This window comes from Tachysurus vachellii, chromosome 4 (genome assembly GCF_030014155.1).
Source record: "Tachysurus vachellii isolate PV-2020 chromosome 4, HZAU_Pvac_v1, whole genome shotgun sequence".
In the NCBI taxonomy this organism is placed as follows: Eukaryota; Metazoa; Chordata; class Actinopteri; order Siluriformes; family Bagridae; genus Tachysurus; species Tachysurus vachellii.
In genome coordinates, this window is record NC_083463.1 from 11,410,959 (window position 1) to 11,424,186 (window position 13,228).

The following is a 13,228-nucleotide window of genomic DNA, read 5'->3' on the forward strand; positions in this document are numbered from 1 at the left end:
ACATGAGGCCCCCTCATTCTCTATTCTCTGGCCCCGACACTGCCCCCAACCCTGGAGGTGTGAGGCGAACGTGCTAACCACTAAGCCACCGTGCCCCCTGTTAACTGACATATAGGATTATATTATAGACCTCTCTGAGATACAGTGTCATTATCTTCATTAATGTCTGCCTTCTAGCCATTTGTATGAGATATTTTATTTATTTATTTATTTATTTATTTTTTTGAGAAATTATTAAAATGTACACTAAATATGTTTATATGAATGTTACTTGCATGCTACAGCAAATTAGCTGGTTTCTCTTTCCCCAACCCTGTAGGTGGACAACAGACAACCTTAGCCCATGTCCAGTATCCATGTATTTCATTGCAAGTCACCTCTGGATGTGGGCATTTGTTAAATGTTATTAATATAAATGTATAGTTTGCCTGTTTATCTCTATTAACACATCAGTAAGGTGGCTCTGGGTGACAGCTTCCACCCTTGAATTAAGCCATGTGGCCCCATAATAAACCACCTCAACCCCAGCTTAATGAATTACATCTCAGGTTCATTTACACCAGCATGATCCTGTTTTAGTTATTATATAAGTAAAAAAAAATTTAACCGCATTTTTTTATTAGCTGCGAACTTTTTATTGTTATGAAGCGAAGCTGGCAATAGAACTGAGATATGTTCAGAATTTATCCACTGAATAAATATCTTGCATGTGCAGTTTTATTGAAGATGTTTGGTCATGTTTCGCGCTGTAAGAAAAATACTGATTTCACTTTTATTTCACTTGCAGTCGTGTGAACCACAATAACAATCTACAATAACTGGCTACACTAAATAGCCCCAAATTTGAAATGAGTGGGTGCGTGTTTATGTGCGTGTGTATGGTGCCCTGTAATGGACTGGCATTGAATGGATGAACGAATGAATGAATGGATAAAGGCAAAACATCAAGAACAAACATGCCGTACAGACTTCATTATCATTATACTAAAATAACCATGGACTAAATATTAGACTGAATGATTTTTTTTGGCAAATTGCAAAACCATCTTCAAACATTAAGTCAGATCTGATCTTCGGTTTAAAGTTTAAATTATCCATGTAATTGATTGCGTAGAATCCGTCTTTCACAGCGGCTCGTTGGTCTAGGGGTATGATTCTCGCTTTGGGTGCGAGAGGTCCCGGGTTCAAATCCCGGACGAGCCCAATGTTTTGTGTTTTCTTTCCAACGGACTTAAAAATTATTATTATATACATTCTATAGTTGTTGTTTCAGGAGGAACATCTGTATATTCCCTATTTCCCTATGACATTCACTGAAAAAAACAACCTATTACCAAGTAATAAGTGACTATACTGTGTATAAATATATATATATATATATATATATATATATAGTCGCTTGTTAATAGGTATATATATATATACATATATATATATATATATACGTATATATATATATATATATATATATATATAATTTGTTTATTAGAATTGTGAAACCTTTGAAACAAAATTGTTTGTTATCTTATCTGAAAATAGACATCAGAGGGCAGCATAGGCCATACTGCTCATGTTTTTTAGAAACTGAAGTTTACACCACAAAATTCCACAGAGAGGCAAAGATTTTCGATTTTTTGTTTTCTGAAACTGCAAAGTTTCACCTATATAATGTCGGAATGAAGAATTTTGGACACTTTTAGGATCAGGACTTGTCCGGTGGCATAGACCTGCTTCTTTCGATCATGCCTTTCGTTTGAAGGGACTTTGGTTACAGAACACAGTACACATATATTCACACACGTTGCTTTAAAGAAAAAACAAAGAAACGCCTAGTACATTTATTTGCATTAGGGAATTTTTTCACACAAGCAAAATTACAGTAAAAAATGCTGCACTATACAATGTCTTTTAAACCTTTACAGCTAATTTGTGAGACGCTATCTGTAACATAATTTGAGACCTGTGTAAATCATGTTTACTAGTATGTAGTATTAAAGCAGCATGGAAGATTTGTTTTCTATATAGTAGTCTGATTAGTATTTCAGATCAAGTTTAGTGAGTTAATATTTCCTAAAGCAGAAATGCTGGGAATCTTCATTCCTTCATCTGAACAACACCCTACAGAGAAAACAACTAAGAAACATTTAACACATTATGGGTAAGTATGACACACTTACACTTCCAGTTAAAATCACTTTACTTCCTTATATTTCATCATTTCTTTAAAATGTCTTTTCATTTTTCATCAACAATTCATTGGAATAAAGGATATGTCTGAGTCAACTGAGTAATGAACTTCCGTCTTTTATGAGAATATTATCCAATCTGTCTGTATTATCCAATGTAGCATTTTTGGAAGAAATCTCCAGAGTCAGTGATTTGTTCAAGTAAGATGTTTCTTTAAGTTTTCCAACACAAAGGTTTTCATGACAGAGATCTTTGTGGATTGCTAATAGCATGGCAACATTAGCTATTATCTTTATGGGTGGCACTGTGGCATATTGTGTAGCAGGGTTCATTGTCTACACATATTTTTGAATGTTCTCCACATTTGCATTTTTCCCCCAATGTCAGGTATTTTTCCCCAAATGTAGGTAGGCAGACTGGCTACACTAAATAGCCCCAAATTTTAAATGAGTGGGTGCGTGTTTATGTGCGTGTGTATGGTGCCCTGTAATGGACTGGCATTGAATGGATGAACGAATGAATGAATGGATAAAGGCAAAACATCAAGAACAAACATGCCGTACAGACTTCATTATCATTATACTAAAATAACCATGGACTAAATATTAGACTGAATGATTTTTTTTTTGGCAAATTGCAAAACCATCTTCAAACATTAAGTCAGATCTGATCTCCGGTTTAAAGTAAACTTTGATCACTTCAGCAGTGCAGTGGTTGTAAACAATTTCTAGCCTACTATCGTATTCTGTTGTCCACAATTGATCTTTGATTGCTATCAGAAACCTGCAGCTTTATTACTGAAGTCAAATTAACTTTATTGTCATATAGTAAAGAATTCGTTTGAAATGCTGATAGCAATCCGTGTGACCTGTAAACACTGTGGAAGAATTTTACAGCATTATTACTGTGTAAAATCACTAGTATCACTAAACTGATATTTTTGTACTGCTTATCTCCAAACCATTGCAATATATTATATAACATTTCTTTTTTAATTTAAACCAACTATAATCAGAGTTAGACTGCTTATCTGGTATCTCAATAACTCAAAAACAAGTGCATTATGGGGGAAAAAAACTAGTTCTATATGATTGAACTGAATTAACACAGTTTATTTTCAGGTATCTAACGTGTTGTTCATCTACTTTCAACGCTGTGAATAAAATCAAACTCAGCATCAAACTCAGCATCAAACTCAGCACTCTGGCATGCTGCTACTTACTGTATAGTTCCCGTCAGTGGCAACATCCTCGCCAGTTTTTATAATGTAATTGGTTATGATCACACTATATGAATCACACCACTCTACATGATTCTAGTAAATAGAAACCTGTTTAAATTAAGTTTAGTATGTAATGGAATCATGTTAATCTATACATAGTATATATTCTCTGACCAACCACATCCTCATTTTATTTCAGTGGAAATTCAGGAGTAAAATGCTTTATGGCTTCAATCTAAAAATATACACACATAGTAATTTGATTATGTACCATAAAAGATCCTCTCGCTATATAATGTTTAAAAACATCTGTTGTTATATTTGGACTGATGGTGTATTGCGTCTGTGTCAGGGACGTTAAAAAACATTACACCAGACAATGTTCCATCCACTATTTTAACTATAAATACAGACGACAAGATCTTTCTAGGAGAACATTACATGATATCATTTTATCTGTGTATCAGTCAGTGCATCCCAACCCCCAATTCCAAACATGCACACACTCCCCCAACACACTCTCCACCTGCTCCTGTGTGAACAAAGACAGACGCTGGTGACTGGGAAAGAGACCTCCCCTTCTACTTTTCATCTGATCCAGACTGTTACAAGGTCATCTCCTGCTCTGCTGTGCCACTCTGTATGTAATGCAGGAGATCCCCCACCACTCCTACTACTCCATGCAGCCTTTAAAAACACAGCAGGCAGTAACACAGACAGCAGAACTGGTTCTTCCTCTCACACTCACACACCGAGAGTCACTCAATTAAGCAACTGGCTGGAACGGAGAAAGAACAACAAGCACCTGACAGACAGCTGGTATAGAAGTGCTCTTTCTGCTGTAAGTAAGGCCTTATCCTCAGTTTCCTTTTATCCTTTTTTAACTTTAATTATACCTTTCTGTGTGTGGTTGAGTTTAGGCTTTAGATGACAGGACAAAAAGGTGAAATGAAGCATCCTTGAACTAGAAACCTAGATGGATATAGTAACACAATGGAAAAAACTGTTTCCTTCTCGAATCTAGAAAGTTTTTTTTTTGGGTTATCCATCTTTTAAAAGCCTAAATGTTACTATGTGGAATATTACAGAAGAAATTTATTCCTTTATGAATTAAAAACCAAAACAAAACATAGGGTTTAACTATCCAAAGAGATCATAAAGGATTGTTTTTTTTTTTTTAAATGTACATGTTTAATTAATGTTAAAAAGATTTGCTACTAATAAGATGAGCTAATGAACTTGTCCAAATGTATTATTACTACAAGCCTAATTCTATTGCTCAACAGTGTTCTTATGCACTTGATAACATGCAACTTGACAGTTTTTACTTTAACAAATCTGCACACTGATATTTTCTGCCTGAAGGGCCACAACAGGTCAAAGGTTTCCCTCTCGAGGTCAAAATCAAATAAATAATTCTGGACTAACAGGTGGCCAGCAGCTCCTGAGTAGAATAAAGTATTGTGATGGTAAATACTCTGTAGGACTGGCTTTAGGGCAGACAACAGCCCTGCCATCTGCTCCTGAATTTTAATTCTGATTTTAGTGACATTTAATACAGAGCAGCTTGTTAACTTAACACAATATAGGACACAAAGTACAAGTGTAATCTGTAATAACATATCATTAATAATATTTATATCCCTCTATAACTCTGATACTCAACACGTTAGAAGTCACACGTAATTAAAGAGCGTTAGAGATTTCTGTTGTGTATTATGTGGAGGGGTTTAAGGATAATATACAAATGTATACTTGGGTATCATAAACCACTAGGCACATAATTTTTAGATTGTGAGGTTTGACTTTAAATCGCAGCATGAAGTGAATGCATTAGAAGTGAAAGAGTGTGTGAACTTAAAGTGGTAGTATAGAGAATGAATTCCATTTATTCCAAATAAAAATGACCAACCCCAGATATTTGTTAGATACCATACCATTATTATGAACATGGGTGAATGTGCGAGTGTGTGTGTGTGATTGTTTTTTGTGTGCACATGCATGAGTGCCCGTGTGAGTGCCTGGTGCCCTGAAATAGTCTTGTATTTCCACCTCGCATCAATATTCCAGCAACTCTGACCAGGAAAAATAGTTATTAAAAATGAATAATTGTATTTGTGTAAATGTAATTTTTCTCAGTTTAAGGTTCACATGCATTTGGCATGGTATAGAATTTGCCTTTAGGAAAATGCTGCCACTGGACAAATATAACAACTGCTATCTTTTGTTTGTTCTTTGACAGGAATAACTCTTCTTCTGTTAAAAAAAAAAACAGACCGCCATTCTAATTAATCTGGACCAATATAACAAGGAGCATTCTCTACTGTGGAACATATTTCAGCTGGATCCTCATCCAGTTCCTATCCTGCAGTTATTGACTTCTCTTTCTGGGCTGGTAACATCTGTCTCTGTGCCATGGGGCTGAGTGAAGATCATGAGTGTGGTGTGTGCTATGAGCGCTATTCCCGTAGCAAGCATGTTCCCAGAGTGCTCTTCTGCAACCACACATTTTGTGGCCCTTGCCTGGAGACCATGGCCACACAGCGGAGTGGCATGCTGAGTGTCAGATGTCCGCTGTGTCGCCAAGTTTCTTGCGTGCGCCGTGGTCTCTCTCTGGAGGAAGCCCTGTGGGTCAACAGCCGACTGTGGGACCACATACAAGAAGCTCAAGAGCTGGAAGTAAAGGAGGAGGATTTGGAAAAAGAATGTAAGGAAGAGAAGAGAAAGAGTGATGTCGCAGAGGCAGTATCTCCAGTGCAGCCTCAGTGGTAAGCATTTGTAGACTATAAGTCAAGCGGTTAGATACATGGTCATATGGGATAAAATAAACAATACAGTAAAACAAGTCTCTAGGGCACAATTTCCTAGCTTGAATACTAGAAAATCTCCTCTTGGTGATGTATTATGAAGATTTTAAGATCATACATTAGTTGGACTAGTTAACCATGGTTGGGAACCAATGGTTCCATGGTATATTTCAGTAATGCATGCTAGTTACTGATGTACCAGGGACCTGGTGCGAGAAAAGAAACATATTGCGTGTTACTTAATGTTATTCATCTTTTAGCAGGTTGAGGCCATCGCCCCAGCATGACCGACTCAGACTACGTCTCCCAGGGTTCCTGAGAAGAATGATTGTCCCCAGGCAGTCGCAGGAAAGAATAGTACCTGGGTGTAATGTGTAAGTCATTCTCTTAATGCAACACCTACAGTATCTCCACACCTTCTCTCAGATTGCTTCAGCAGATATTTTGTAACATTACAACAATAGTGATCAATGTTCATTTGACCACTGGATAATTCAGCAATGCAGTCTTATGCCTGTTTACCCCAGAGATGTGAAAAACATCTTTCTATTGGATTATTTAATGACTCACACGTGCATTCCTCTTTGACCAAGCACAGCATTAGGAGATTATATCGATACTATTGTGCAAAGTCAAGTTCTCTAACTTATTCTACACTAGACTATAAATCATAAACTTGTGATATTTTTTGATGTAACGACAGTGTGGTTTTGAGCAGTGCTCAGGTTAAAAAGGAGAAATAAGCAGATGTGTGAATATGCTGTTTTAACAAATAGTACAAAGCATCAACTAGTCAAATCATGCTTTTAATCAAGTGTTATTTTAACCCCTCAATTCATGAAGCATGACTCAGGCTGAGAAACTAACATCCGTCAACGGGAAATTTAATTTGTCTCAAACATCTGCTACTCTAATGACAAAATGCTAATGCACTTTCTTACTTTACAGGCGAATGAAATCATGGCGACGGCTGTCAGGAGAGGAAATGCCCTGAACTAGGTTATGCCAGATGATGCTGCACCCTTCTTTTGCCATTGTCATTGAAGACAACATTCCACAGGCGTAGTCAGTAGTCTCTTGGATTACCAAAAGAACAGGAGCCTCAGCATGCGACACTGCGCAGCAGTGAAAAACTGCAACACTCTGCTGTAATTGTTTGACCGGTCTATCTGCACGGATCTTCTCATTAACCGTTTCATCCATAATCCTCTACAGCTGCTGTGATGGGATCTATTTCAGCTGTTCCAAAACAGACAATGGGTGTAATGTAGGAAAAGAGAGGGGGTCCCAGATTGCAATATGAGGTGGAACAGATGGCATCTTTAGGCAGACCCCCTTTACTGACTTAAACTGCACCCCAGCTCAAACACAAACCATTTAATTTATTATTAATGTTCTTATTTGTTATTTCTAATTTTATATTAAATGTTTTTTTCAGTGGGCATGTCAGTGTTTTTCTGTGTGCTTCTTTTGGCTTTCTGGGGCTGGTTCAATCATGTTTGTAAGGGTTGAATACTTTTTATTTTCCCTACTGCTGTCTGTTTGGTTAGCTTAAATTAATGATGAAGTATTTATGCCATCTGGGAGGCTTTCTTGAGCCAAACCAGCCCTCCAGAGATGCCGGGTAATGCCAGTAAAAGGGACAGTTGTTCAGCCAAATCCACTGAGCTCCAGATCCACTGGCACTTAACTTGCAGTTAAGATTTAATTTATGCCTCTCTGCTCACTTTTGGCATGATACTCAGTCTCAACAGAACTGCACAAAGCAAATGTCACAGGCCTCTTATCAGAAAGAGTCTGCTTTCATATTCACCAGCCTGGCATTAAACATGGCAAACATCAGCATATGCTGTCTATCATTTATAGAAGAGTTTATTCACACTTGGGTGCACTTGATATCTGACCGATACGTAGGACGGTGTCTATAAAACAAATCGATATTTTTGGATTCATAGCAGTTTATTAGACACCAAAATAAACATAAGTCAATAAAATAAGGTAAAAATATAGAATACAAATGGGGCTTCTTATCGAGAAATAGTGGTCAATGTTCTAGAGCTTTTAGCTCTTAAGAATAAGCATGTTAACATTAAAGAATCAGGATTATTGATATTGTTAGAATACTATAACGATAGTTCAACAATTTATGCTTATTACAGTTTTCTTTGCAAATACACATAAAAATATACTCTAATCTTTTTCATCCTGATCTCTGTGCCACATACATAGCATATATATTCTCAGTTAAATTCATCATCACAAAGCAGCTTTACTGAAATATCTAAAATCAGCATTTTAATTTAATGAGCAAGTGGCAAGGATGAGGAGCCCTTCTGAGGACCACAGATCTGGGTGAGTCAGGACATCAAAACCTATAGCAGTCATTGCAGGGCTAGTTAATGTTAAAGTGAGTTAGCTTGCAAAAAATATATCCATAGACATAGTATTAACAGCTAACAAGGATACTATCTTCTGACACAAGTGGAAAGCTTTTTTTAAAAAACAAAAAACAAAAAACCCAACAACAACTCACTCATTTCCTACCGCTTATCCAAACTACCTCGGGTCACGGGGAGCCTGTGCCTCTCAGGTGTCATTGGGCATCGAAGCAGGATACACCCTGGACGGAGTGCCAACCCATCGCAGGGCACACACACACTCTCATTCACTTACACAATCACACACACTACGGACAATTTTCCAGAGACGCCAATCAACCTACCATGCATGTCTTTGGACCGGGGGAGGAAACCGGAGTACCCGGAGGAAACCCCCGAGGCACGGGGAGAACATGCAAACTCCACACACACAAGGTGGAGGCGGGAATCGAACCCCGACCCTGGAGGTGTGAGGCGAACATGCTAACCACTAAGCCACCGTGCCCCCCTCCAACAACAACAACAACAACAATGCAAAAAAATATAAATAAACAGTAAGTCAGGGTACTTACTTACACATAGTTTCTATCCAAGTGATGTAGCTACTAACATTTGCCTACTTCCTATTAATTAGCTTTGGGTCTGTTTTAGGGTCTGTATTACACTCTGGTAACAGCATCTACCCACATCGAAACCTAGGCTTTAAAACTATTCTCTGTTATCTATTGTAGCTTTATTTGTATTCGTATTAGTAACCACACTTAGCTTCCAAAGAAGTAGTGTGATAAGAGTTTATGTGAAAGTCATAAAATATATGAACAAAATCTTGAACTCTAAACAAGTGGTAGCAGACTGGCTTGCTTTTTTAATTAGCTTGGTGCAGTCCCTTGTGTTATGTTCACTCTTTGGACCTATTTGGTACTATTCGGATCAAATTGACCCAGAGACCATGGTTTTAAAAATAGAGAGATAAACAATCAAACAAACAAACAAATAAATAAGTCATTTAAACATATTGTCTTTATTGCGATCCCACATGAATTATGGTTTAAATACTTTCTCACCATATTGTATTGACACTATTGGGAGGTTCTCAGTGTTAGTAAATCAGAAAGCACTGATAAAACTGATTCCTCCAACAAAGGAAAAAACAAAGTTATGTCATAGTTTCATAGAATCTTGTCAAACCCGTGTAGCTCAAATGACTCAGAGTTGTTGTTGAAGAGCAACATGCTGTGACATGATTACAAGACTCTCATTATCTGCTTCCTTAGAATAAATACTTGACCTGATTAATGGCTTATTTTTAAAAGGAGGTTTCTGCATTTGTTGTTATTCCTTGACATGAAAAATATACTGAGCATTAATAAAACACATCTAATGCTAACAAAGCAACAGAATATGTTAATATGTATTAATGTTTAAATATTTATTTAACACACCTGCAGTGACTAAATTCAGGTTCAACTTCATTGGAACTTTCATTGTTCATTGTTGGAACTTTTAAAGTTTTATCTGACCTGTTATTTATTTAAAATATAAAAAAAAAGATTCTGTTATAGATGTTATTGACATTCTAGGGGATCAGAGATAGAACTGTATTATTTTAAATAAACACACACACACACACACACACATCCATTCACATACCTACACTACGGACAATTTAGGGATGTCAATGAGCCTACAAATGTCTGTGGACTTTGGGAGAAAACACGGAGAACCCAGTGGAAACTGTCAAAAAATCTAGAGAACATGCATACACATTGACCATCAACTTTGGAGGTATAAGAAATTGTGCTCAGCACTAAGCCACCCTGCCCCCATATATAAGAAACATCAATCAAATCTACAAAGAAAGAAGAAAGTTCCACTTTGACCGTTAATTTATTAATCAGTATCTTAACATCACAGAATTGTCAGACATTTAACCAAATCAAAAGCAACAGAAGCCAGGAAGGTAATAAGACTTTTTTTTTTATTGATTTTTATTTGTTCAGACAGACATGCTAGATCTCTGTACAGTGTGAATGGAGAGTGAGCTCTGAATCAATCAGACTCAAATTGAAACATTTACACTAAGAATAGCCTCACTCTCCGAAGCAGGACCCGACATACACACAGACGTTTTTTTTTTTCTTCGTTTTTTTGGCCAAGAATGGTGTGTATTACTGTGCCAACAGAAGAATGAACAAATCACAGATTCACTGTTGTTTTGGTACACACCTTATAAGGGCTAGACTATATATACATCCTGTTCATGCCTAATGATATAATCAACTCTATCTACACAATTATGAATGAAGAAATGAGGTGAAAGAGTGATACGGGGAGTAAACAAAAATGTAAACAAATATCGCAAGGTGCCAAATAAAACGGTTAAATAATCAACCAATAAATACCCTCAGTTTCAATCCCTACCATATGCTTACCGCCGGGCTTTCAGCATCCATGCCTTTAAAACGATCAGTGAAGGCATCAAGGAAATAACAGAGAGGGCAAAAATAAGATTAATGAATCAGTGCACAGTTGATGATGTTTTGATTCTTCCATGTACCAGGAGATCCTACAAGATAGTCAGGCAGGTGAGTTAATGCAAACAGTGATATAGCGCACCGACAATCCAGTCAGAAAGCACAGATCTCGAGTAGAAGGAACGGGAAGTGGATATGATTTAATGTTGCAGGTGTAGATAAGAACACACTTCAAAAGCCTCTTCTGCAGATTTCACTGGAAACTCTTGTATGTGTTATTCGGAATACCATTCTTAAGTCTCTCGGATGTTTATTTTACAGTTCAAACAACCGTTAACAACTTATCTGCTTTGTATTTTCTGAGAACTCTTGGGTTAGATTAGAATTGTTAAAAAAAGAGAGAGAAAAATTTCTAATTGTAAATAGATAGCATAGCAGAACTAACAATGACTCATTTGTCTAATGGAGACCGATGAGATATTTTATACAACTCATTAACCTTGAAACATTTTTCTTTCAAAAGTGCATTAAAGATATAAATCAAAAAGCAGTGTACACTACCACGCTGTGTCTGACTTCACAACGCAGTGGATGACCTCAATGTCACAGAGAGCTGCAAATTTATAAAGCACCTACAGTACAGATCTCTGCATAACCCTAATTCTCAGTAGTCATCTAAGTGTGTTCGGAGGAATACTACAAATTCTATCCGTCTTAAAGCTGTATTTACAATGAAGCATGATTATACCATATCAATATGAAAAAGCTTACATGTTCCTGTTATTGTTTTTTTTTTTTTTAAATAGGAATGTCAAAGTGATCAGCGTTTCATGAGCTCTTCAGCTCTCTTCAGTCCTTATTACAAACTGGAGAGAAATCATACATCTAAGGTGTCTTAATAAACAGAAATGATTTTGATTCTATAAATCATCCTCCCATTTGAAGTGACTAAAATATGAGAAGTGTAAGAGAAGCTTTTGAAGAGAAGCCTGTGTGGTAATGAAAAATAAAACAGGACATTTCTCCAGGATGGGATTCAAAGTGTCTACATTGATGTCTACATTGATGAGCGTCAGTCTTCTACACTGGCTCTCTCTGAAATACATTAAAACACTCACAAACCTTAAAACATTGTGAAGTTTTGATAAGAGTTCATAAAGTCACGTGTGTGAGTAAGCGTTTACATGGACATATTCAAACTCGAGTACACATATGCCAGCTGACAACTGAGTGGAATTATGAAATTCAAAATCAGCGACAAAAAAAAAAGGTCTTGCATGCACTCTTGCTTTGTATTTTCATCTGGTAATTATTGTTCAGGTTCCCTTCGAACTATACTGGCTGCTTGATGCATCTACCTCATAAAAGTAGCAGTTTTAATCCTGTCTTTCTTTCTTTCTTTGTTTGTTTTTTTTACAAGACTTTCTTTGAGTGTACAAAAATAAAAAGCAAACGCAAAAAATAATCCATTATTGGACGTTTTTTTCTGTCCCCTTCAAATTTTTATGACATTTTGTCAATTTTGTTAATAAAGTGTACTATTTCACAACAGAAAATTGACTCAACACTGTTTTCAACCGGTGACCTTGTGGTCTAACATGAGTGCCAAATATCCAATTTCGAAAGACTCGAAAACTCAACTGGAACTTAACCAACAGAAAGCAACACAACAAGCATGTGGCGTAAATGAAGAAGCTTGATCAGCTGTGGGGTATTAACAGGAACATCCGCCTTCGGTGGTGGTCGGCTCTTGCGGTTTGTCCAGCTTGATATCAATCACTGAGGAAGGTTGTTAAGGAAAAAGAGCAGCTTTATTCCACATACTCCTTATTACCTCACACCAGCTACAATATTTTACTATTCACTCCTTTAGGTCTCTTCATTCATTTCAACTGTTCAGCCTAGAAAAATCCTGATGTAAAGTAATTCATCCTGGATGCATTGCACAGATGGTGACAAATGAAAACTAATCATATGCATAATTTATTTAAAGGTCATTCAGAATACTTTCACTCGTCTACTGATCCGGTAAAGCAGAAGTGTCAGGTCCTAGATGGCTGAAATGAGTGTTTTTTCCCCACTTTTCAGCTGGATAATTAGCTTGATGAAGTTAAATCAGGCGTGTTAAATGAGGCGTACCATGCTGTGGCCCTCCAGGCC

The 13,228-nt window shown here is 36.8% G+C and overlaps 2 protein-coding genes and 1 non-coding gene across 4 annotated transcripts in view; 2 read left to right on the forward strand and 1 right to left on the reverse strand.

Moving 5' to 3' along the window:
• The first annotated feature begins 1,131 nt into the window (after positions 1–1,131).
• On the forward strand, positions 1,132–1,203 carry trnap-ugg (transfer RNA proline (anticodon UGG)). Its single transcript has one exon. It is a non-coding gene; the product is annotated as a tRNA-Pro (tRNA).
• Positions 1,204–3,937: 2,734 nt separating this feature from the next.
• On the forward strand, positions 3,938–7,660 carry im:7152348 (uncharacterized protein LOC559250 homolog). 2 transcript variants are annotated; one of them, XM_060867749.1, is made up of 4 exons: positions 3,938–4,250; positions 5,652–6,177; positions 6,480–6,590; positions 7,165–7,660. In XM_060867749.1, the coding sequence occupies exons 2-4, from the start codon at positions 5,825–5,827 to the stop codon at positions 7,208–7,210; spliced, it is 510 nt and encodes a 169-aa protein (XP_060723732.1). In that variant the 5' UTR covers positions 3,938–4,250; positions 5,652–5,824; the 3' UTR covers positions 7,211–7,660. The 2 variants fall into 2 exon arrangements, with proteins under 2 accessions (XP_060723732.1, XP_060723731.1); XM_060867748.1 differs by having other exon boundaries at positions 3,948–4,250; positions 6,477–6,590.
• A 2,894-nt stretch (positions 7,661–10,554) lies between these two features.
• Positions 10,555–13,228, reverse strand: part of rab6ba (RAB6B, member RAS oncogene family a) — a 72,639-nt gene continuing 69,965 nt past the window's right edge. Inside the window, exon 8 of the mRNA XM_060867750.1 lies at positions 10,555–12,847. Coding sequence (XP_060723733.1) covers positions 12,783–12,847 — 65 coding nt within the window. The 3' untranslated portion in view covers positions 10,555–12,782. The remainder of the gene's footprint in view (positions 12,848–13,228) is intronic.